The sequence below is a fragment of the Clytia hemisphaerica genome, unplaced genomic scaffold (genome assembly GCF_902728285.1).
Source record: "Clytia hemisphaerica strain Z4C2 unplaced genomic scaffold, Clytia hemisphaerica genome assembly, whole genome shotgun sequence".
Taxonomy (NCBI): Eukaryota; Metazoa; Cnidaria; class Hydrozoa; order Leptothecata; family Clytiidae; genus Clytia; species Clytia hemisphaerica.
Genome location: NW_027103590.1, coordinates 63967 through 89937, shown reverse-complemented (window position 1 = coordinate 89937; position 25971 = coordinate 63967). Strand labels below are relative to the sequence as shown.

At 35.8% G+C, this 25971-nt stretch overlaps 4 protein-coding genes across 5 annotated transcripts; 2 read left to right on the top strand and 2 right to left on the bottom strand.

Moving 5' to 3' along the window:
• The first annotated feature begins 3264 nt into the window (after positions 1 to 3264).
• On the top strand, positions 3265 to 4379 carry LOC136801497 (uncharacterized). Its single transcript, XM_067058135.1, has 2 exons — positions 3265 to 3411; positions 4022 to 4379. Exons 1-2 carry the CDS (start codon positions 3327 to 3329, stop codon positions 4342 to 4344), a joined length of 408 nt encoding a protein of 135 aa, XP_066914236.1. The 5' UTR covers positions 3265 to 3326; the 3' UTR covers positions 4345 to 4379.
• A 1577-nt stretch (positions 4380 to 5956) lies between these two features.
• Positions 5957 to 11138, top strand: LOC136801507 (uncharacterized). Its single transcript, XM_067058144.1, has 2 exons — positions 5957 to 6613; positions 8971 to 11138. The coding sequence occupies exons 1-2, from the start codon at positions 6610 to 6612 to the stop codon at positions 10833 to 10835; spliced, it is 1869 nt and encodes a 622-aa protein (XP_066914245.1). The 5' UTR covers positions 5957 to 6609; the 3' UTR covers positions 10836 to 11138.
• A 4869-nt stretch (positions 11139 to 16007) lies between these two features.
• Positions 16008 to 20268, bottom strand: LOC136801506 (uncharacterized). 2 transcript variants are annotated; one of them, XM_067058141.1, is made up of 2 exons: positions 20097 to 20268; positions 16008 to 18195 (listed from the first exon to the last, which is right to left on the bottom strand). In XM_067058141.1, exon 2 carries the CDS (start codon positions 18148 to 18150, stop codon positions 16759 to 16761), a length of 1392 nt encoding a protein of 463 aa, XP_066914242.1. In that variant the 5' UTR covers positions 18151 to 18195; positions 20097 to 20268; the 3' UTR covers positions 16008 to 16758. The 2 variants fall into 2 exon arrangements, with proteins under 2 accessions (XP_066914242.1, XP_066914243.1); XM_067058142.1 differs by having other exon boundaries at positions 16697 to 18188.
• Positions 20269 to 23888: 3620 nt separating this feature from the next.
• On the bottom strand, positions 23889 to 25944 carry LOC136801512 (actin, non-muscle 6.2-like). Its single transcript, XM_067058150.1, has 3 exons — positions 25887 to 25944; positions 25319 to 25605; positions 23889 to 24871 (listed from the first exon to the last, which is right to left on the bottom strand). The coding sequence occupies exons 2-3, from the start codon at positions 25571 to 25573 to the stop codon at positions 23996 to 23998; spliced, it is 1131 nt and encodes a 376-aa protein (XP_066914251.1). The 5' UTR covers positions 25574 to 25605; positions 25887 to 25944; the 3' UTR covers positions 23889 to 23995.
• Positions 25945 to 25971: the final 27 nt, after the last annotated feature.

Below are 25971 nucleotides of genomic sequence, written 5' to 3'. Positions count from 1 at the left end.
GCCAAAACTTGCCTGGTTTTTGAGTCAAGAGTTTTTATTTGAACTTTGTACTTATAGTCTCATGCTGATCCTGTTCTTATTCTAGTTAAAATTCAGACATTTTTACTGCTTTGACTGTGTTAAACTACATGTGGGAATTTCCAGGCTCAGCTTCGTTCTAATGCTCTTAATTTTTTGCGTTTTTTGAGTCTTATTGTTCTTATAAAATATGATATATTGAAAGCAGTGTTCACGTTGATGTTTAGTCTGTGACATAATCAGATAGATAATGAAGAAATTAATCAAGAGAGAATATTCTGTGTTTCCTTTGGTGATAGAAGTTGGTTGAATGTGTTTGATTGAATCATGAATATAGGGCATTTCACACTGCAGGTGGCTGTAGCCATTTAACTCGTTAAGTGTAAGTAGTGCCACTGCTTGATTTTTAAGATCCTGTACTGGTATATCGAGACCTATAGAGCGCCGCGACCAATGCTATCCTATTTTTTTATCCTGCCCGAATAAAGATTTGTGATATTTTAGCTTGGTGAATAAGTAGTACGCACATTTGAGATTACAAAAAATATTTTAGTCTAAAATCTCGCAAGCTGGTGCGATTCTTTGCATTGAGTTTAAACATAGTATAAGAAAGCCGCGGCTGGAATGATAACATCTGAATTTCTGTTGTTCTATCTCTGTCGTATTTGATGACTATTTGTTGATCAAGAAAAGTAATGTAGCATCTTTAATGGTAAATTTTATTGGTTTCTCGCTGATACTTACTTCTCAGTGCGTTTTAGATATTAATGATATGCCCTTGATAATACACTTGCATTATAAAACCATTATAAAGGAAAGATCAACAATAAGAAATTTAAACAAGCACAAAATGGCTTAGCTGAAAGAACTCAAAAATTAATAAAGTGCCTCGAAATGCCTTCATAATATTTCAGTGAAATCTTTTTAGAAATCAATGAAATAGTACATCAAGATAATTCTGTGAAAATTTCAAGCCAGCACCTGCAATATGTATCATTTAAACTGACAGGAAAGTTGTCATCTTGAATATAGTTCTTATGATTTTAATTTTGGCGAAAAACTATCGTTACCACAAAATACCCCTAAAATATGTCCAAAATCAGTTCAAGTGTTATATTGGATACAGATTCAAAGATATCTAGCAATAAAAAAACTTTTTGTGAAGGAAAATAAGAGAAAAATTTCCAAAACTATCTACCAAAAATAAACTAAAAATCTTGATGTTCTTATAAATCTCGGAGACAGAGATAGAACAGCAATTAACTGAAAAGACAATGCAGTACATATTCCAGCCGCGGCTTTCTTATACTATGGTTTAAAATAGTAGAATCTTTAACCTTTCCCAGGCATCGTCATTTTAAGTTCATTTTGGAAGGAGCGGTGCTTTCTGGTAGCGAAATGCACACATTGCAAACAAATATTTGACTGTTGCTATGTCATTAGGCGTTCTTGCTGTTTCGGCTCTTGTCTTTCGTTGACTAATCCCTAGTTTCTTAGTATACTGTAAAGTTCCTGAGACTATTTATACTCTTTTTTCTCAGTACACAGTATACTCATAAAAAGATGAGCTCTTTTCTCAGATATTTGTTAATTACTGCGTGTTGACAAAGCTTGTTGAATCGTGCACCTGACATGTAGGTATCATTTTCCGCTAATCGTTGTTTTTGAACATTCAATCTTGAACAAGCTTTTCCGAGAAAATTTGTCTATTTTCTCAAACACGGAGCAAAGATACCAAGAAACTAAGAAAACTTAGCTGAAAACATCATTCAACGCTTCCCTCCCATCAATTGCATACACAGCATGTTTAAACAAAACAAAAAACTATTTTCTCCTCATCACGCGCCTAGCGAGCAAAAATCTTGACAATTTTTCCTGCTTTGTCAGCATAACAGTTTCGTCTCATTACTACATTATAAAAAAGAATATCTTTAAGTAAACTTTTTAAAGGAAGACTTGAAATTGAACCTTCTTTCCTCCCGTACTTATACATTTGCTTAGATGTTGTGAGATATTGCGAATTTCCAAATATCATTGGTTCATACGTTTGGTTAATGTAAAGCAAACTCGTACCAAGTCCCTTAGTTTGCTTTTTATGGTTCTCTGTTTACGAGATCGATATCTTAATAAATGGCCTTGTTCCGTTACATACATATGGACAGCGCATAGACAGCCTGCTATCGGGTGCCAATTAGAAAACATCAAGAAATCGTACGCTGGGAACGAAATCGATCAACATTGCCCTCAGAAACATTTTATTTTATTTTACGTATGATGTCAAAATAGTATCCATGCAGAGAAAACGTTATGACTTAATTCTTAGTCAAGCTAAAAGTGTGGTGATTACAACCCCCTTTGACTTTGAGCGTGAATACGTGAATGGGCTTTTTCATATTCGTGGTGCGTGACATTGATTGAGTTAAATTGGAAAACTTTGCGTGAGCAGAAATTGCGTGAATTTGGGAAAAAACAATTGCGTGACTCAGACATAACCTGAGATCAGATTGTGATTTTTTCTGCCCACCTGATGGGCATGGTATCAGTAAAATTTAGTTTTTGACTTTCCGGCGCACAACAAGATTCTTGTTGTAGAATTTTCCGCGGGAGGACTATTTTCTTCAGATGGTTAATCTTCAAGGTTTACCGTGCCCGTAAAATTATGAACAGCTGTTATCAAGTTACTCAGACAGTGGCGTCGTAGTATAACAATCCAGCAAAAAAAAATTTCTATTCCCCTTCGCGACAGCCCAGTTGGAAACCTTTTCACTACCTTATCGGCCCCTTTTACGCCGGTCCTTGTTAATTGATTTTCTCCTCGTTACGTCCTTTGTCTTAAGAGGTACGCAAACCTACCTCTTGTAACAATGGCAATAAGATCAATTATGTTTATAAAAGAATTCGTGAAAGTGATTTTGAGCTTTTGTTTTGTTTATATTCTGAATTGTTATCGACAAAAGGAGTGTTTCGATTCTCCCCTACAGATGTAAACCCACCCGTAATTTTATGAAAAGGTCTTTTAAGTATTGCGAGCTCCTAAGGGGGTATCACAATTTAATATAGGGTCAAACAATTGTTTCATTGCATCACATGAGAATTCATTGTATACATTTTATTCATACTGGGAATTATCTTTTTTGTCTTCTTGACTGTCTCATGGGAATATTGTTCAACATTGGTTTGCTCTCCCAAGAGAGCAGTATATTGACAAGACCAACTGGTATAAAGTATAAAAAGAGTAGAATGACGCTCTTCGACAATCACAATACAAGAACACGAGGTGCTGTTAGAAAACTTGTAACAGTCTAAAGATGAAGGTTTTCACCACAACAATTTTGATCCTTTTGGTCAACATCTCCATGCTGGAAACAAGATCCATCAGTGATAAAGAATTAAGTAAGTCACTCACAAATCTCAAATGCTTGCTTCAAATACTTCTTTCTTTCTTTCAGGGTCATGCCTCCTGTCTTTGAACTAATAAACATTATTGATAAGCTATCTAACATGAATTCTGGTTATTTTTTGGTGTGTAAATCGGATGTCTTGGGAGATATTCAATGAACCGGTTAAGAATCTTTTTATGAGCCGTTATTTCATCTAAATTTCTTTCGTTTTTGTCTGCAAGTACACCCCCTTCTCACAGACCCACTGGCACCCTTCTTTCCTGGAGAAATTGGCCAAAATAACGTTTCTGATGGAAAATTATACCAATTTTTTTTCAAACTGAAAAAAAACTAAAACCAATCCTCACTGAAAAATACTAGGCTATTTTTCCCATACCAACTGAATTTTTTGACTTAAAACAACAACAAAAAATTTAAATCCCTGGTCATAAAAAGTAGGGGAATATTAATTCCCAAAGAGCTTCAGTTCGTCATTTTCACCCCCACTGGCTGAAAAAATTCTGCGGGTCTGTGAGGAGGGGGCCTGCAGGCGTCTGTCAGACACCTTCCTAGAAACATGTTGACTCTAGCTCATCCTTTAATTGCGTTTTCTTCCTTTTCAGTTGACCTCCTTAAGGATGCCTTGAACCGAGACGCCCAAGCACCCAAGTCGTTCGTCCAAGGTGGAGACGCCCAAGGACCCAAGTCGTTCGTCCAAGGTGGAGACGCTCAAGGACCCAAGTCGTTCGTCCAAGGTGGAGACGCTCAAGGACCCAAGTCGTTCATCCAAGGTGGAGACGCCCAAGGACCCAAGTCGTTCGTCCAAGGTGGAGATGTTAAATATCCCTTCACAGATTATACAGGACCTTACGACGCGAAACAAACCAAAACCGAACGGAGTGATAAGAAGGACAAAAATTTAGTTATAAACTTGAACGTTTTCTGAATTGTAATTTTTTAATAATTTTTGTTCTGTTTATTTTCAAAATATATTATTTCGCTAAAAACCAGATCTTGATTTATGCTCACCGTAAATAGGTGCTATTTTGGCATAATCTATAAACTAAACTATAGAACAAGAAATTAAAATTCTACTTGTTTTCAAGCGTGCACTAATTTTCGTTTGGGTGTCATTTTCCAGCCTGATAGTTCAAATCTTCATTTCATTTTTCATATACCGCTGAAAAGATAATCCACATCTAAAATTAATTTGCTTTTACTTTGTGTGCAAATATTTTGATGGTAGCCCTTAGGAAAATAGTCTAATGAATCTGACACAGAAAAGAGATTGGAATGAAAGCAAATTAATTTTAATATGAAAGACATTTTCATTACTATTAACATTAGCTTTCTTCATTTTTCCCCGTTGATTAAAAAATCTTATCGGTATCACTGAGACATGTGATGAGCGTCCCAGGATTTACTCATTGAAAGACTGTCACTATTATGCACACAGAACCAACTTTATACATATATTTAAACAAACATGAATTTCAAAAAATTGATATCAATGACGTCAGCTTTTTTCTAAGTATGTGCATATTGCCAAAAATAATTCAAAATTGCTTTGACATAGAGTCTAATGAGTTTTTTCTGATGAAAGTATGCTTATATTTGCACTTTCGTACCTTAATAGACGTTCTATAAGAACAACTTAATTCTTTGATGCTATCGGATGATCGTAACTTTTTGAGTTTCAAGCCTTAATGTGTTCTTAACATGTTCTTAATTTCACCTTTTTGTGAGTGTTTTTGTGTGATTATTTAAGAAATTGGGTGTTTTAGTCCACAAAGCTTTACAATGTTCTAGACCCGGGGGGGGGGTACTTAGGCAAAAATAGGTGCTGGGTATGTGCGGACGGTAAGGGTCGGGTTTTTCACCTTTCAAAGTCTCTCTAAGGGTTACAAGAATCAGGAAATTTCAAAGTAGTCTCTCTAAGGGTGGGAAAAATCACGATTTTTAGAAAAAAAAATTGATTTTGAGAGAAAAAATTACAAAAAAGTCTCACTAAGGGTAGGAAATTTTTGAAAATCAGAGAAAATTTTTCGAAAAAGTCTCTATAAGGGTCACTTTTTCACTAAAATTTGGTCTCTCTAAGGGTCGGTTTTCGGAGGTCCCGTCCGCACATACCCCTCATTCACCAACCTTAGTACCCCCCCCCCCCCGGGTTCTAGACTTGTTTTTTTAACTTGATCATGGAAGTCTTATGTTCTTAGTATGTTGTTATATAAAAAAGTTGTAGTCGTTTCATAAAGGAACGGGATTACAAATGGTTAAGCTTTTGTAATATAGCAGGGTATGGACCAGATCTGTTTAAGGAGGGTAGGGCCCTTTCTGTTGCAACGTTTTTGCAACGAGCAAAATTTTCGAACCCAATGGAAGAAAGTTTACCTACAAAAGAGCTCGTCCTTTGGAATTCTATCGCGTCTGTTATTTACAAGAATATAATAAGTTATAAAAGTTTCTTATAAAATGATTTTGGATCAATGAGATAGCAGGATGATGACATTATTTTTGTTTCATCAAAATAAGAATGCAATAAAAGACGGGATGGTGACAAAAAAAGGACAACCTCTTTTCTATTATTTTGTAATGTAAACATAGCGTGCTTTTTGAGGTATAATATCATCAACCATCATATAGAATTGATGTGATTAAGAAAATCTTTAAGATAGTAGAAAGAAAACTTAACTGGAGTATTTCTCAAAAAGTGCTTTAGAGTTTGTTAACTGCGGTTTTTTTGTTTTAATCTCGTATCAAGACGTTTTATATTTGAAATTGCTGTTACCGCCAGAAGTATCAAAAGAGCAGACATTTGAAGAGGGACATTTTCGGAGAGACTTTACGGAATTCTTAGACCAAGCTGAGAGTGAAACCTAACCGCTCTTTGCTCACATTGACACAAAATAGAGGAAAATCACAGCTGTCATCTTGTTTTTAAATCTGACAATCCAGAGTATTTGAACATTGGCATATTTTAACGACCTAAAAAACTTTTGGGATTGAGAAATATTAAAGTACCAATCAAAGCAAGGAACTTTAGTAACATTGGGGAAGTGAAGTAACAAGAAACTTAGCTAAGATAATCCTATGATGGATATAAATCAAATTTAAAAAAACAAGTTGGGAAGCTATCAACTACCTTTGAAAACGTACCAGATAAAAGTATCAGAAGACTTAGAAGGAAGGACAAACTGTTCATAAGACAAACATGAGTAAGTATCTACATCATTGATTTTCAACACCACTTTAGGAGAATTTTCTTGACTGAGGAGGATATGATAGATAAAGCTATAATACAGGATGATCCATTACTGATAAAAGTAGTTTTTATAGACTTTCTTACATTGTAGGTGTAATCTCTTCTAGGTATATATTTTTAATGAGAATATAAGGACGTTCCAGATTTTTGAAGCCTTCATGGATGCACGTGGCTACTCCTAACTGTTTGAGTTTTACGTCTTAAAAGGTTCTTGACATGTTCCTAATTTCACCATTATGTGACTTGTTTTTGATATTTTGGCCATGGAGACCTTATGCTCTTATATAGTTTGTTCTACATAAAAAAGTGCTCTTGTAGATGGTTAGTGATTGGGTATTATGATATACGTAATGTATTAGTTCACGACTTTAGCTGTTGATTAAGTTGATTTTCATCAATTCATTCGCTTATTGTTATAAATCTCAAACTTTTAGATAGATAGGGGTGGTCTCACATCCCTGGTAGACTTCTTTCTCAGAGTGGGGTTAGGTTTCTATTAAAATCTCAATGGGGATAGAAATTCTATTGTTCCTAGCTTAGAAAATCGGTTTGGACGAGACGATTTTCTTGTATTGAATTTCAAATGAGGAAGAAGTTAAAGTTGGGCTGAAATTGTTGGAGTCGAAATTTTGGTCAAATTATACGGTCGGGTGGAGGTACCACCTGGTCTGTGACACAAGAATTCTTTAAATCAGTTTTTCACTTTTTCACCTCAAACTATTCATCCAACGATTTGTAAGTGTATTACACAAGTGCATCACGTATATTACTAAAAACCACAAAACAACTTTGTTTTGCTTTTTAAAATGATGATTTAAACATGATGGGCTGCATGTGTTTAAGTGGACTTTGAACTGTCATTTCTTTTTTATGGATTTTAGCAAATTGCAAATAGTGATGAATTAGAAGGTTCAAAAGAACCAATATCATTCACTTGGTGGGTCTTCTTTTTCCAGAATAGGATGAGTTTTATTACATTATAACATGCCTTATCACTGGGAAAATATTGAAGTTAATTTTTCAATTACATGTTGCGCAAAAAAGGCTATTTTTAATAAGAACAATTTTATTAGACTATGCTATAGTCTAAGACAAGTTTCATCTAAGAAGAACAAACGTGAAGAAGGGAATTTTCTCGGGGTAGCTGTTGTCGTAAACACAGACTCTATCCGCCGCGAAACATATTACGTTTTATAATATACAAACTATGTTATATCATAAATATTATACGGACGATAGCATCGTCTACAATTTTATGAGGAGTATGCGGCTAAAAATGTTGAAAAAGAAGAACAATTTCAAAAAAGCCAAGCCTAGAGTTCGTGCTGAATTTAAAAATAATCTAAAAGTGAAACTAAAGGTTTAAAGCCTTAAAATACTTCATTATTGATTTATTGAAAAATAAGAACAAGATAATAACAATTTGAGGCTAAAAGTGCCAAAAAAATGAACAGCCGAGTCTGAGCAAAAAGAATACTGGTTCTTTTAAAAAATTATCTCTTTTATCATTAAGAATATTGTGATTAGACCAACAAGCAAACAAATAATGAATACCATTAACGGATATTTAATTGGACAACTACAAAATTCCTGGAAAATTGTTAGATTAAAAGAGTACGAAAGAAATTCCGAATAGTGAATTCATCCTCATCATCTTGATCAAAAAAAATTGACAGCGAATTGGTGTTCGATTGAGTTTGATTGTTTGATATCCGTTATCAGCTGGTAACGGTTATTGTTGGATTAGTTCGTCGATTCAATAATTGCTAGAAGAAAGAGTTAGTTGCAGGTTATTATGAAGTGACTTGTCACATTATGGTAGAACCCACTCATTCCTATCGGATTTCCAACTCTACTCTTTAGTTGCAGATTATTTTGTCATTTTATTGTTTTGCTGTTGTTTAAGTCTTTGGTATGACCAAGTCAGAGATGGAAACCACTCTGTTGTGTACCTTTCCCGAATGCTCTTCCTTGGTCTGAATCAAAGACCTCTATAGATAATTGTAGTGTAGTGGTCATCTTGGTTGCTCCACATGCGACTGAGGTTCGATTCCCACTCGCAGCGGTTCACTTGGCAAGTGAATGAACCTTCACCCGGGCCAACTCATGCCATGCGAGGGGGATTGGGTACTCAGTCCAAGATGCTGACGGGGCCTCATTGAGGACGTCTACAGTTGCAAAAATGAGCCTCAAAGCCTCCTGCGACTTAACCAAATAGAAATAGAAATTCCTTTCAGAAACTCCTTTCGCTAGAGGATTAGCAAAAGCTTTACCTTTGCACTAACGTGTTTGTTTTATTCTTTTTTTTAGAAAGCCCAATGTATCCAACTTTGGAAGACGTCTTCACAAATGGAATCAACGATAACATCAATTGGATCAGGATTCAAAAACCATTCGAATTTGATTCACAACAATTTCAGCTTGGTAAACTTCTCTACGTTCCAAACAAAGCATTCACGAAACGACGTGATTCCCTGACTTGTTATGGTTTTCCTGATGGGAATCTCCATTTGTTACCTTACAACATCGAAGGGGATTTCTTGAGTTGCGAAAAGAATGGTGAGGTGGCAGGGAATCTATTTACATTGGCTATTGACGAACATAACAACGTTGATGTTCAAATATCCGTCACCGACAAAAACGCAAACAATAATGACGTCGTTAAAGGACTAAATGACGTCACTTTGATGGAAGAAGTTGGCGACTTCTTCCGAAAATCGTCCTCGTCATCTTATGAGAAAAACGTCGAAAATCTTTTAAACAGCGATGAACATTCAAACAATGTGAGTACTAACAAATACAGCCCAAAGCTTATTCTTAGAAACTCATACCCAGGAAACTCAAAGAGACGAAACGCCCCTGCTTATGAGAATGTCACACTAACAACAGCTAATAACGAGGATGGGCGGACTCCAACCAAACCAATACCACGCCCAATCAAAACAGTAGGGAGTATTACAACAAATGCATTTGACCAAATTGATGCATTGATGGAGCAGGGTCGCGATAATGCAGCTGAGCTGTCAAAAAATCATCAAAATATTCACCCAATCCCAATGAATAATGATAAAACCAAATCTCTGCCAGCTACTATCCATAATGGTACCTTAGCTATAAAGCCGGAATCTTGCGAAAGAGATCACAAAGTTCTAACACTGAATAACGAGAAAACATTTACTTCTTATTTCAAAAAGACAGATACTCACGTTACAACCAAACATCCAAAATTCAATAGAACGCCTTCAAAACAATTTGATAAACGATTTAGTATTTACGGCGACCGAGATTATGTTCAAATTTCTATGGAAACGTTTGAAAAGCGTGCAACATTACACCATCAAAACAGTATGAATTTAACTCAAGAAGACTATGAAGATATGACTCATCCGGAGGTCGTAATCCCGCAGTTTTTCCAACCGGAAGAAATGTTCACGGTCAAATTACGGACACGAGCTAAAAGTGCGACTCTGATACGGAAAAAGACGAAATCACCAAGTCTAAAGGCTAAAACCAAGGAACGTTTGTCAAAGTCGAAAAGCATAGCTGACTTGGATGGAGATTTTTCTACAGAAGAGTTGAAATCATTATCGGATATAAACCCTCGAAAAAATAAAGAAATGTCTTCGAAAATGAAGAAATCGAAAAAGCAGGAGGGTGGTGATCAAAAGAGAAGGACTACAGGTAAAACTATTACGCCTTATGAACGCCTTATGGTGGAGGTAGCAAATTTTGAAGATGATGAGGAAAACTTTGATCTGGAGGAATGGGACGAGTGTAGGCTATCAAGACGAAAAGGTTTTAATCGGTTCGAAAGTCGGTTGGTCTATCACACTATACACGGTTGGCAACCAAGACAAAACGAAAATGACGTGGGTGCTAAATTAACGTTTGCCGAAGATTACTCTACCCAGGGATTACACGTATTTTTAAAAGATGCCCTGGGTAATGAAAGTCTTGCGAAATATATGAAAGATTATCATGTTGATGGATATTTAATGAAATATATTGTTATGGATGACTTGATATTGGACGATCAAATGTTCGACCAATCATTCTTGACTATCGAAGAACTGAAAAGGTTACGATCAGCTTTTTATCCTAACCGATTGAGATGCTTTGCAATGGATTCAGATACAGCACAGGAACTGAAAAGTAAAACTGTGCAACGATTATGAATTCATGACGTAATATTTTCTACGGAAACGGCGTTCGCTCGTAGTGACAAAGCGTTAAGTTAGAGAAAATATTTTAAAAACGCTACTACTGGAAAACATAAGCAGGGGTTTTTCGGTAGAAAATATTAAGTAATGAATACCATGAATATGCTTTGATTATAGAAAATTTTATGTGTAGTTTTCCATAAGCTTGTTTTATGCAATTTTATATTCACAATAACTATTAATATTATATATTTAGCCGTAAACTATATCATTCCAACCTCTTTATATTGATTGATAAAAATTATATTTTTATCCCAACATATCCAAAGTGTAAATGTTTTTAACCTCTCAGCAAGATAATGGTCATTTCAGCAACCCTAAATTTCATCATAGTAATGTCATTTTTTGGGGAGGGAAAGTTTCAATGTGCAGACAAAAATGAGAGTCATTGGATCCTTACAGTGAAGAGAAAAATCAAGTCAAAACTGAGAAAATTTAAAATCTCCGAGTTTTATTACTTTTTAATTCCCCCACAGTCGCTTTTGGAAGCCTGAGAAAAGAGGCTAGATTTGAAATCCTTGGATAGGAAATAAAGCCACTCATTTCCGATCCATCTATATGGTCCGACCCACGACATGTGCCGCCCTTAAGGGTAGGTTTTTCGAGACCCTCGAAATACACTGTAAGGGTGTACTTTTGATAGAGTGCAACACAAGGGTTTTCTTTTAGCTGAATACACTGTAAGGGTGTGTCTGGGGAATACTAAATTGCAAGTCTGGCAGTAAAAATTCTGATGTATTGATGTATCTATATAGTTTTGACTCGCACCCATTTTGATTTGTTTTGCACACTGTGTCAATATCTCAAGCTCATTTCAGGTGGCTTTAGTAAAATAAGAATTAAAATCAAAGTACACTATAAGGGTCAGAAACGTTTGGTAAAATGAACTGTAAGGGTACCTTATTTCACTGCTCAAGAGTTGCACTGTAAGGGTCTGATTTTGAAAGCCATTTTTTGGCGGCACACGGCCTCGTTTAAAAATCGAGTGCCCCCCCCCCCCCGGGTTTCCAATCTAAAACGCGTAAACCACGTGGTTTTCACACAAACACCTGATTGAAAATAAAACCAATCACCAAATTTCGAAAAATATGCCGCACTAAAAACAGAGAAAAAGTTATATTCAACCCGTCATTCTAAATGCTTTTCTTGTTTGAGAAAGGTTGAAGATTCCTCTCTAGTTCATTCTGGCTTTAACTCAATGAAGAAAACTCACGCTTAAAGACCGACTGTTAGATCCCTTATCTAATTGCCCCCTCTACCTCTCCAACGAAGGAAGAAGGCACTAAGATTTTTGCATCATTTTTCATGAATTTTATCTCGTAATCGAAATGTCTGGGACGATCGATTCAAAGAATTATGCAATATCAGCAAAAATTTGATTAGCTTCAAACTGGCTGTTAAAAAGAGTATGAATATATCATTTATCAGAACAATGAGGAAATACCCCATTTGAGAAATGATATCTGTAAAAAAAGATAGACTAATCTCTAAGATGGAGTTTTTAGATACATTTTTTACCTCATTTCAAACAAGTGAAGCTCTTCGTCTCCGGGACACTTTCTTGGATATTTTAATGATTTGTTTTTAATTGGGAGTTATGTCAGATCTTATTATTTTTACCCTGTCTACTGCAAAAGAGATAAAAAGATTTTGTTTTGGTCAGTATAAGTTTAAAATTAGTTGTCTATGATCTACTATCTATCTACCCTGTTGTGTGGTATGGTATTGCATATAGGTTAATCGATATAAAAGTAATTCACGAGAAAAATCAATGTCATCTTTTGGATTTTTCACGGCGAAAGACTGAAATCTGTTAGTTTATTTCATAGGATTCGTGCATCTGTTACATGATATTTTCTAGTCATAAATTGAAAAAGGAAGAAAAAAGGAAAAAGAAGAGGAAGAAGAGGAGAAATGCAGATTTCCCCTTGAGGGAGAGGGTTCAGAGGGTAGCTGACCCGACGAATTTTTCCTTAAGGGCTCTGATCATAGTCAGAAAGTTTGTTAAGGGATTTGAAGATAAAACTTTTGTTTTGGGTTCCTTGACACTTTTAACAAAAAACTGCTTTTAAAAGTTATTTGGTTATTTATCCTGTCAAAAGTAATTAAGAATTTAGTTACAAAAATGACGTTATGAATTTTAAAAAGACGTTAATAAAATGTTTTTACCCTCTTCATCAAAAAGTGCTAAGTTATAATGGGTAATCAACTTTTGTGAAAGCTAAAATTGTGAATCTCGATTAAACCATAAAAAATTAATAACTGTAATGACGTAGAAAGATATCATGTACTAAAGACACGAATCCTGTACCTAACAACGATTTATCCCGAAGGGCTAGATCTGCGGCCTTTATCAAAAAGTAAAGCAAGCTTTGGTAGGATTTTCTAACAAAGAAATCACGTGACAACAAGCAATTTCACTGGTTTGAGAGAAGCTTTTTCCACCTACTTTTGTTTATCTTGCGCTCCGAAAACAATTATAATGCTAGATCATATCCATCGGCACGAAATTCAGAAAGTCAAATTTTTGCTTCACTTTTTTTGCTGGAGAAAGCTTAAAGTTGCCTATATAACCATTCGGGTTTTACAGATCTGTGGTACCTAATAACCTAATAGGCTGTTAAGGATCCAAACTATTTGTGTGAGTAAAGTCCGTTTGCTTTGATTGTACATTTATTTTTCCTTCATGCTATGAAAAAGCCTTGCCAGCTCAATAAGACAAAATCCCTTGAGAGTGTTTTCCGCTAAAGTAGACTCTCACTTTTTCGAATCTTTCTATAATTCGAGTTCGAATTAGCGAGGGTAAAGTGTAGTAGTAAAAAGGAGTGTACACTTGAAGAGAATTGACTTTAGTAAGTAACCTTTTCTCCTTTTCTTATTCGTTTTAGCAAAAAAAGTGATAAAATTTCATCATAAATTTCTGGAAGAATAAATCTTCCTCGCAATCATGTCTTTGCGACCGAAACGTCGATCAACCCCGATCCCGCCCAGCATGTCGCCCCAAACGTGTTCTACACCAAGGCGTTTACTATCAAGAAGAGCTATGTCACAAGACAGTGTTGTCGGAAATCGTCCACGAGGATTCTTACAAAAATCGTCGTCGGTATTTTCTGACGATATCTTAATGTCTTCTTCCGATTCATCAAGTTCGTTTTACCGAGAATCGCCGTCAATAGCCGAGGTTTCTGTATCAGGATACAGCCGAGTTTCAAACGATGAGACAAAATGTATTCTTACCGACGATTCGACTTCGGTAATTTGTCGGAATGGAAAAAGCCGATCATTGTCATTCGGTACCGATTCCGACTATTCTCGTAAAAATGTATCTCGTAAAAACACGTTACAGGAAAGTCGACTTCGATATTATTTCAATAGTTTAGACGATGGAACACCGAGTATTGAGTTGCGAGAGAAGAAATCTCACGAAGCTTCATTCCAAGGCGGAACACGTCACATGGTTCTACCTCAAATTAAAAACGTTGAGAACACACGTTTAACAAGAGAAAATATTGAAAAATTTGACCAAGTTTAACTATGTACCTAACTGTTGCTGTCAAGATTGTTGCATTTTTGACTGTTGGCTTTATTGATTGGGAAATGTAAAAAAGTGTAAATAGATATCTTTTGTTCTTTATTTAAAAGAGTTATTCAATTGGCCGCAAGCATAAAGGTAGAGCATCCACGTACGGTGTGCAAGGTTAAGGGTCATTCCTGAAATTGTACTCGTTGATATTCTCGGCTTGATGCATAGCAATTAAATAGACGGATTAAAATAAAAGGAAACCTCTGGGTTACACCCTAAAAGCGGTCGCACACTTACTACTTACTTTCCAATGGACGATGAGATGCTTTGATGTTTTTTATTGTGTACACGTTTTTTTATAAGAACATCCAAAAACTTTTTGAGCTCTAAGCCTAAAAATGTTCTTACCATGTTCTTATTTTCACCATTTTGTGAGTATTTTTGTCCATTTTCCTAAGGACCCAGGTGTTCTAGAGTCTACAAAGCCTTAAAAGGATCTTAACATATTCTTAACAATTTGGCCATCGAAGCCGCCTTATGTTCTTATATGGTTTTACTAACAAAAAATACGTTTCTTTGCTTCCACTGTGACTTACAAAGGAGACAATGATATCAAGATTAAACTCTTATTTTTATAAGAAAATTTTATAAGAATTATGAGGTTCGAAAAATGAGAACAATTTAAGAACAATGCTAAGCCTAGAATTACTCAATTTTAAGCAATTTAGGGGTCAAAGTAGTAAAATTTGAATGTAAAGCCTATGATATCCTGATTTCACACTTTAATTAAAGTCTATTCACGATAAGTGTGCACTCTTTTTTCTTTTACCTATAACTTTTGACGGAATTCTTCAATCTTCAAAAATTTGGTATCATGGGAAAGATATTAGTGAGTGGATGGATTACTGAGGTGAATCCTTCAGTCAAAAGATATCAAACAAAGTTATAAGCTGATTGACGTCTAAAAATGCTGTTTTCTGCAGTTTTTTGCTGTTTTTTTGGGGTCAATCACTTATTAACTTTGTATCATAACTTTATATTTAATAAGTATTTTAATAAAATTTCTTCACAGTGATAATCTCCTAAGATCAAAGAATCTCTCCAGTGAAAATGAAAGTTATAGCACTTTTCTACAAGATCTTCATTTTTTTCTTCTTCATTTTCATCTTCATTTTTAGAATTCTTTTAAAGATCTTTTTATTTCAAATTGTTCCACTCACTAATATCTTTCCGATGATACCAAATTTATAAAGATTGAAGAATTCCTTCAAAAGTTATAGGTAAAAGAAAAAGAGTGCACACTTATCGTGAATAGACTTGAACATGATATGAATAATTTGAGGCTTAAAGTGTCAAAATAATAGCAATTGTTACTAGTTCTTATACAAAAAGAGTGAATAGGGATGAAATGTCTCAGTCATCCAAGTTGTAATGTTTGCTCTTAGGCAATTTTTATACAGTATTCCATTCAATTTTTGCAATATTTCCTGGTTTTTCAAAGTGGCTTCAATGGTTTATTCCATATTTCCTAAAGAAACATGAATTTGGAGGCTGAGATAGAATCGGTAAAGGATAACCCCTGTTTGAGAGGACTCGACTATAGATTCGTGAAATGAAATTTAATTGTTGACAAAATTTTAATTTTTCTTAATATTATTTACATTGTAATTTCTAATTATGATTTTTAAAATATCTTGAAAATGTATATTAAAGAATATGTAAAACGAAAGCTCAAAATGACGCTCCGGTCTATCTTTAAATAGACTGGGTAAGAGTTTAACAAGAAATGTTGACCTCGATTATCTTGAATTCGTTGCATATGATATATCTCCTGTTAAACTCTAATCTAGTCTCCCTATTATGTGTTTATCTGGACCTTTCTGGTAGTTTTTCTCCGAGTCGATTGAAGGGTTTTCTAACTTTAACCCGCTTTCGTATTACTCTACACCCCTGTGTAACAGACCCGTTGGGACCCCAGTCCCACTGGAAAAAAGCCCGATGGGAAAATACCCTTGAATTTCAGCCCCACTGGGAAATCGACTTTGATTTCATCCCCACTCGAAATTCCATGTTTAAAAATTACACTCTAAAACCATCCCCACTGGGTTTTTTAACCTTGGAACAATCTTTGAATCTCTATCCCAATTGGAATTTCAATAGGAATTTTATCCCCACTTAGGAAAAAAGTTCCAGTGGGGCTGTGAGACAGGGGTGTTTATTCTGATAGCGCTTACAATTGCATCACGTCCATCAGTAAAACCATAATGTGGTGCAAGTTGCTCTGGGCACCAGAATGGAAGATCGTTCAGAATTCCTTGAAAGAAAAAAAATCCTTTACAACACATGAGAATGTTCTTAGAATTTCTCTTTTAAATCGTGTTCCCCGATTGCATCACATCGGGTTCGTATCGGATAAAACGATTCTCTCAACTTTTGAATTTCTCCCAAGCTCAGTAAGCAATCTCGAAATAGAAGTTCATCTTTCACCAACAGACTCATCATATAACCGTCAACTTGGTATATTTTTAGTCTGCAAGCTAACTTTGAATCACAATTACCAGATATGAATAAAAATAGTTCGTACACTGTCAAATCCTCTGCGAATTTGTCTTTCCAGGCTGAGGCACGGAAACCATTTTTAGGTTTCCAGCCTCTCAAATGGTGGTACAAGATCCTGCTTTCAAGACCATTCCGTATTTTTAGTTCTAAGGCCAACTTGGATTCATCAAGCTCGAAAAGCCAATCATCAGTTGCCAACAGTTTGACTTTATCAAAAGTTTTTTTCAATGGGTTATCTCTGTTTAGTGTGTTTACTAACTTGGTATTGCTTTTCTTGAATTCGAATTTGACGTTTACGGACCTATGTACACTACGCTTGAAATTGCTTCTCTGAAAACCTGTACTTAGCCTCTCTTTGTCACGTGTTAAGGTATGACTGAAGAAACGTCCGTAAAACTCAGGTTTTTCATTCTGATCATGACATCCATCTAACGGCGTATACATGTCGTAATAATCTTCATACGGACTATCAGTACCGGAAATGTCGTCCTCAGAATCCGTCATATCACTGTCGGAGTCGGATCCACTTTCGACGTTTTCGTAAAGTTCATTTATACGACTTCTACGCTGTTGTTTCTTTAATTCTTTCTTTTTACGTAAAACCAAACGTTGATATCTTCCAGAAACCATGCTATCCCGGTCAGGAACGTTCAAATGAAAATCTCGGTTTTTTCTGGCGTTGTTTGTTTTCCGTTGACGTTTTTTTATGTTTGGTGTGTCGTGATGGCCGTGCATGATTGCTTTTGGAACGTCATAAAAGTGCTCAGAATCCATTGCAGGATGAACGTCAAAATCATCTTCAAGAGGTTGTAATTTCGGAATATCGTAATGTGTAGTGTCAGTGACGTGTATGACAACATCCGACTTATAATCGTGACGTAAATTGACGACGTCAGATTTATACTGGTAACGACTTTTGACGTCATTACTTTTACACTGATACTTTGATGCATCGCTTTTTTTCTTCGGTTGAAATGAAGATGATGTCATTGTCTCATCGATGACGTCATCCATAGTCACGTGATCATAATCGTCGTAATTGAACATGTCGACATATCCGCTGTGTCGTGCTTTTTCAATGTCATAACTTCCACTACCGACGGTGTAGATATTCTTTTTGATGGTGTTTCGAACTCTTTTTGAGAATTTCTTCGTAAGAGTTGTATACCAAAGCTCTTTGATCGACATTGCTCTTTCTAAATGCACCAATATTTAATAAGTTTGATCTAAAATCTAAAATCTAAAATCCAATGAAGAAAATAATATAAGGTAAGGTTGCATTCTATTCAACCACATCCTGAAGTTACATTTGAGCTCCACGTCAAAGACTCGCTTTCCCAAACAACTGTCATCTCACGAATTTAGTACCTAGTAGGGGGTCGAAAGTTATTGCCTTCCAATCACACAGTTTCCCCTATATACAGTGTGACCCAAAAAAACGGAATATGTTCTATCTTAGTTTGAGATAATTACAAAAAGATCCTTTTTGTTCAACGAATAGATAATGGACTCCCATGTGATGATTTAAATGAATATAAAAATTAATTCGGATATTAAAATTGGCAAAGGTTATGTCGGTGTTTTTTACACTTTTGGCGAAAACGTGACATTAAATTTTCTAAAAAACGGTTTTTCTTGAATAGTACAAGTTTCAACAAGGATTTTGGGATGAAATCTTCCAAAAAGGTGGAGCACACGAGCTTAGAGCTTTGGTTTTGGTCCCAGGAGCGAAGAAGGATTCAATATTCCAAAATATTAGATTTTATGAACTTTGGAATTATGAGAGTTACGTGGCTCTTGGATTTATTCTGATGGTCTCAACATGTCACACGATCTCCATATTTTATGAAACAATGATGAAGAGCACTTTTGGATCCGAAATTCCATCCGGAAAACATCTCTGAACTTGAACAATTATAAAAGATACATTTCATCGTTAAAATGGGCTGATTACAATCTAAAATCAATCAAAAGTCAATTGCACTTTACGTTAAAACATTCTCAGATACCAAAAAGTGCAGTTTCACGAGCGTTTTAGGATTAAAAACTCCAATTTAAAGCGATTGAAGTGGTGCACCCAACCCCAGCCCCAACTTTTCGCAAAATGGAATTATTAATCCTTTGGGGCTCTATCTGAGCTTATTTTAAGGCATAGACGTAACGACATATCACGTATAACGTAAAAAATCAGTTTAGAGCCTTGTAGAATATTTCATTCCAGACTAATACGCTCATTTTGGATAAGGCAAAGTATGCTTCTTTCAATGAAGGATTCCATAATCCTTGGATGCTCTATTCTAGTGGAAAATTTTATTTTCGTGGTCTTAGGGACCCAAACCTTCCAAATAGTTAAATTCGAACTACTTAATGTCAAATAAACATACTCCAGTCCTCAGTTCAAAAAGACTCAAACTCAAAAAGAAATCAGGAATAAGTAATTCCAAACTGCTCCCAGCTGAAAGATTTTTTATTTAGGAATAGAAAGTACATAAATGCTCCATCCTGCAAAATTTCAGTTCTAAAGCCACATTATATCAAAAGTTATTGCTCTTGGAATCCATAATCCATTTTCATTATGGAACCGTTTAATCCTAACGTGCTCCTAACTTTCAAAGGTTTTAAGTACTAGCTTAGTTTCTCTAGAAGGCTCGGGAAAAAAGGAATGGAATCTTCAATCCTTTGCCGATCCCCTGATATCCAATTAAGAAAAGGTGCACTTTGTATTTATTTTTAAAACGTGTTTTAAAAAACTTCACGTTTTCGCCAAAAGTGTAAAAAACACCGACTTATGAAAGATTATTTTCAAGTAAATGATGTTAATGTTTTCTTTCAGGTATACAGGGTGTCCCTAATTAAAGTATCGAGTTTGAACATGCGATTGAGTAGAACAGTTTGAGTGTGTTATCGCTAAAATATAAGAACGTTCTCCATCACACTGGCTTATTACAATTGGTAGTTACAACGTATAAATTAATCGTAATGACAAAGAAAAAAGAGGGAGAGCTTAAAATACAATTTTGTGAACACGCACATAAAACTTTCTACTCATAGTTGTGTTTCGACTCGATACTTTAATTAGGGACACCCTGTATTATTCACTCCAAAGGTCATAATCCTAAAAAATCAATACTCACCTCTGTCGCTTAAACTCCTAGCTTGTTATGTCTTGTTTATTATAAAATGTCAAACACCTTCTCTTAAAAACTTTATTTGGTCGATCATAGTTCAAGTTTGTTATATGCTCTTCAAAGCCAAAAGAAAATGTTGTTATATCCTTTTATTTGAGAGTAGATTTATGTTGCTAACTTTGTATCTAAAACTACGCAATAATTTTACAGTCAGAAACATACGATGATATTTTTCTGTGAACGACATCGAAGATGGAGGCCTTCTTGATAGCTATTTAAAGCCAAATAAGGCATACAAAAACACTCCATATGAGAGGGTCTTATTGCATTTTTCTTTCTCACAGATGTTGAGAGTGGAAACTTTCATGTATGATCGTGAATTTTAGCAAATATTTTGACGCCCACTTCTCCGATATTTGTTACACAAGCAGCAAAGGAAAAATTTCGCTTTCTGTTCTGACACGAACATCTCTGAACTTCCACCAAATTGAGAAGCAACCGGTGTTTAAGGCATTAAGGCAATATTTTAGAAATATGTTCTTATTGTGAACATTAGATAAACGTTAAAACAACGTTGTGTGCCAGCTGGGAGGAGACCGAACCAGATGACATGTTTTTCCACGAAAGATGTCCTGTTCAGAAATGTTATATCCCGGCTACTAGCCAACTCGTCTCACCAGAACGCACTAATATTTATTAATAAAGAAAAAGGTCACCTCGCCATCTGCTTTCAAAAATTGAAATTGCTCTGTTAGAGCATCAAAACAGCGTGTCGAATCTTGTGAAATTGTGCAATACAAAACATTAGAACAGAAAGAACTTGAAAAGGAAAGTCGATGTACAAGGGTATGTACAGATCTAAAGTCAAACATTCTCATGGTTATCTTTTCAACGAGCACAAGAGCTCCTTCTAACTCAAGTTCTATCAAAGAGAATAATAAAAAACGACAAAAAGAACGACAAACCCGAACTATCGGGGAACGACATATTTCGTCGTCCACGACCCCGACCGAAAGTGACTGTACACCGCTACAGACTCATTCGTCTTTGTTTGTCACGGGAATTAACTACATGTGGTTTAAAAGAACGCAAAATCACGCATGCGTATGAGTCTCTGTTTGGGTGAGCTGGAAACATTAGGTGAACTAACTCCAAAAGTCATTTTCTCTGCGCTTCAGATGATATTGAGATGGGGATGGTAAAAAAAGTAAACATTTTGCAGTGAGGATTGGTTTATTTGATTATTTTCAGTGAGGACAAAAACTGGAGGATGACTTTCCACCGGGGAAAAGCGGTTCCAGTGGGTCTATGAGAAGGGGGTGCATAAAGTCTATATTTGCTTATTAGTAATAAACCTTATTATTTCCCTTTGGATCCGTAGTTTCGTTCGAGGGACGCACATGATACATGATGATGATCACATGTGATCAAAATTTGACGTCAGTCGTACTGAACCTGATAGAACCTTTAAACTTCAAATGTCTGCATTTCTATATGCTTGAATAAGAGATTTGCTTTGGTAAATCTACACACAGTAAGCCTTCTCTACTTTCGAACCAGTCACATGCAGTTGCGTCACACAAATGATGCCTAGGATCCTAAGGATTGACCCTTTAGTTTTAGGTGCGCACAATTGTTTCCAAAAATGTCCAAACCTTGTCAGCGTAGTTAGATTACACGTTTTTTTATAAGAATATTCAAAATATTTGAAAGCCTGCGGGTGTTCTTAACTTTTAGAGTTCCAAGACAAAAGATGTTCTCAATATGTTCTTATTTTCACCATTTTGTGATTATATTTTAGTCCATTTTACTAAGAAATCAGGTATTTAAGTTATCTGGTAATCGATGTAGAAATTTTCTTCCGACACGCTAAAGCTCTGAAGGTCGGGAAAATTTTAACATCTGGAACCTTTGGGTTACCATTTTTCATTTTTCTGTAAGGTTTCTCAGGCAGCAGAGATTTTCATGCTAAATTCAGTCGGGTGCAACCGATAGTCAAGGTCTATAGGTCTCCTGTGATATTGGCCCGCTCCTTCAGAGCTTTAGCGTGGGCGGCCGCCAATACACCATCGGAATATCAGATAAGTATTTAAGGTGTTTGAGAGACCTTAAAAGCCAGTAGCTAAAAACGTGTGCAAACTAAAACCGAATTGACTTCAAAAATTCGTGCTTAGGATGAGATACCTTGATTATGGTGATATCGTATATGACCGCCCAGGAAATGCTACCTTTGTGCAGAAGCTTGAATCTATTCAATATAATGCTTGCCTTGCTATAACAGGCTGTTTTCGTGGAACGTCTCAAGAAAAACTATATTCAGAACTTGGTCTTGAAAGTCTTGCTGACAGGCGCTTTGCTAGAAGAATGACATTCTTCTATGGAATTATTAACAATTTAGCCCCTTCGTATTTACGTAACTACCTGCCAGTAAGACTTACAGCACCAGGTGGCCTTAGAACAAGAAATCCTATTTATCCTCTTAATATACGAACTAAGCGTTTCCGTAACACTTTTTTTCCGTACTGCATATCTCAGTGGAATGTTCTGGGAGGTAATATACGAGATCTACCTTCAATTAAAACTTTCAAAAAAGCAATCTATGAATTTTTGAGACCCAAGCAATCTCATGTTTTTGATGTTCCTGACATTCAAGGAGTGATCTTTCTTAATCGACTTCGGGTCGGTTTCAGCCATCTCAACGAGCATAAATTTAGACATGGCTACCGCGACACTTTAGACCATTTCTGTGGTTGCCGAACTAACTCTGTTGAAAACACTCAACACTTTCTTCTGCACTGCTCTATATATTCCCATGCAAGACTATCTTTGTTCAACAAACTTCAGACCCTAGGCATTATTTTTCATCCGCCACTTAACCCTCCTTTTTTCTGTCGACTTTTATTATATGGGGATGAAAGTTTGACTTCAAATCTAAATAAATCTATTCTTTGTTCTGTTGTTGAATTTCTTAACGAAACTGGAAGGTTTAGCGGTGCTTAATTTTAGGCTTTTACCTAACAACTGTAGCTTCCTTCTCCAAGATTTTTTTTTCTCTCTTTATTTACTTATTTATTTATTTTTTACATAGTCTAGTACCTCTGGCGATATAACGTTAGTTCCTAGCGGGGGGAGGGACTATATTTTATGTTTAAGTAATGTTTTGTAATATATGTTCGTAGTGTACACGTGTCTTTGTTTCAATAAAGAAACAAAAAAAAAAACCAAAAAAAAAAGATACCTGCCACTTCACTATGAATGTCATACATACCATGAAGGTAAACCAACACTTGATGAAGTCATTCGTTATGCACCTGTATTACTTCGACAGTTGCATATATATTTCGCCCACGAGTATAGCATGAGTAACGAGTAGCATGTATAATTCTAAATTGACTCATTCAATCAGCTGTAAAATTTTAAGCTACTAAACATTCCAACTAACCTCCTCCGTTTTTCTATATTTTTAGCCCTTTTCCACAAGGTATGTCTCAATCCAGTTAAATTGATAGGTTTTCACAATTTAGTTAGCAGTTTCGATGACTTGGAGATAATAGGCCTTACAGAGAGGTTTCCAAAAGTGATAAAAAATATTGATTAGGCAAAGCTATTAAACTAATTTGATGGACCAAACAAGTCAAAAATGGGAATTGAACTGAAGTTAAATTAACCAAAGAGTTCAAAAGATTTAAAATTTAAGATGAAGCGGCTAACGATGGGTTAATCGAATTTTATTATGTCAATTTTTACAGATTTTCGTTGATCTGCCGAGTTTACAAGGTGGAAATGAATAGAACAGTGTTAAGTTTTAAATTATAATTTCACATGAACCATGTATGTATGCGTAAATACAAAAACAAAACTAATACAAATAATTTAGTATTTATTAAATAAAAATCTGAATGCATCTAGAAGCATTTTCTGTGGACGATGGATGGACCAGATTCGTCGTATTCTTGTTTGGAGATCCACATCTGTTGGAAGGTGGAGAGTGAGGCCAAGATGGATCCTCCGATCCAGACGGAGTATTTTCTTTCTGGTGGAGCGATAATCTTGATTTTCATGGTTGGTGGAGCAAGAGCGGAGATTTCCTTTTGCATACGGTCAGCAATACCTGGGAACATGGTCGTTCCTCCAGACAAGACGGTGTTGGCGTACAAGTCCTTACGGATATCGACGTCACATTTCATGATGGAATTGTAGGTGGTTTCGTGGATACCAGCAGATTCCATACCAATGAAGGCGGGTTGGAAGAGGGTTTCTGGGCATCGGAATCGTTCGTTTCCAATGGTGATGACTTGTCCATCAGGCAATTCGTAGGATTTCTCCAAGCTAGAGCTTGATGCAGCAGTTTGCATTTCCTGTTCAAAGTCCAATGCGACGTAGCACAATTTTTCTTTGATGTCACGGACGATTTCACGTTCAGCAGTGGTGGTAAAGGAGTATCCACGTTCGGTCAAGATTTTCATCAAGTAGTCTGTCAAATCACGTCCAGCCAAATCGAGACGGATGATGGCGTGGGGAAGAGCATAACCTTCGTAGATTGGGACAGTGTGAGAGACACCATCTCCAGAATCCAAGACAATACCGGTGGTACGTCCAGAGGCGTACAATGATAAGACGGCTTGGATAGCGACGTACATAGCTGGGGAGTTGAAGGTTTCGAACATGATTTGGGTCATCTTTTCTCTGTTAGCTTTAGGGTTCAATGGAGCTTCGGTAAGGAGAACAGGGTGTTCTTCTGGTGCAACACGGAGTTCATTGTAGAAAGTGTGATGCCAGATCTACGAAATTAAAGAAATCAAGCTACTCACTAAAGGGTAACTTTGGCCATGGTTATGTTTTTGTCTGACATATGCCTAATGCTTATTTTATACAGCGTGTTCTCAAAAACGGATAAATTTTGAAAAATCCTCAAAATTTGTCATCTTAACTAGGCTGAAAATCTTTTGGGTGTAGGTATTTAATTTCCAAGTCGATTGAATGGGTTTTTGAAATTAAAATATTAGTATACAAGTCTAAAATCTGGCATAAATTCAGGATTCACTTTGTATCAAAACAGAACTAAATTGCAAAACAAATTGATCCCAAAATTTTACTGATGCCTCGCCTATTTCCTCTAATTAGTGGAAATAAGAACATCTAAGACTTGAAAAAATTTGGATGTTCTTATTTATAAAAACATGCGATTATGACCTTTAAGAAATTCAATTTAAAAATGTAAATTGTACCTTTTCCATATCATCCCAGTTGGTGACGATTCCGTGTTCGATTGGGTATTTCAAGGTGAGGATACCTCTTTTGGATTGAGCTTCATCACCGACATACGAGTCTTTTTGTCCCATACCAACCATGACACCTTGATGACGAGGACGTCCAACAATGGAGGGGAAAACAGCTCTTGGAGCATCATCTCCAGCAAATCCAGCTTTGCACATACCAGATCCATTGTCTACGACAAGAGCAGCAACATCATCGTCACACATATTGAAATGATTTTGGATTGGCTGGATTGGGTCTAAAATAGAAAATCAAAGTCTCAGCCAAAAAGAAAATAAATGAATGGGGAGAATGAGCTTTATGAGCGTAGATAATTTGAAAAGTCGGCTATCAATGGCTTCGTGATGATTAAAATTTTTCTACAAATTTATTTCAAATCTACAACTGATAGCATCTAGGTTCAGTTTTCAAATATATTAAGGTATTAATTTGAGTCACATTAAAGTCAGTTTCTTTTTCTATGAGACTAGCGAATTAATTTAAATCCAAACAGAGAAAAAAAAATCAAACTATACTTACATTTGAAGTATGAAAATGCTTGTCCTGTCACCAAGGCTTGCTTTATGAATCGTTTTAAAAATGTCTCGCTATTTAAAGCTTTTTT

Coding starts and splice junctions, on each gene's coding strand:
- LOC136801497 (XM_067058135.1), top strand. CDS start 3,327: ATGAAGGTTTTCACCACAACAATTTTGATCCTTTTGGTCAACATCTCC. Junction 3,412..4,021: donor CATCAGTGATAAAGAATTAA/GTAAGTCACTCA, acceptor CTTCCTTTTCAG/TTGACCTCCTTAAGGATGCC.
- LOC136801506 (XM_067058141.1), bottom strand. CDS start 18,150: ATGTCGATCAAAGAGCTTTGGTATACAACTCTTACGAAGAAATTCTCA.
- LOC136801512 (XM_067058150.1), bottom strand. CDS start 25,573: ATGTGTGACGATGATGTTGCTGCTCTTGTCGTAGACAATGGATCTGGT. Junction 24,872..25,318: donor ACTGGGATGATATGGAAAAG/GTACAATTTACA, acceptor TTAATTTCGTAG/ATCTGGCATCACACTTTCTA.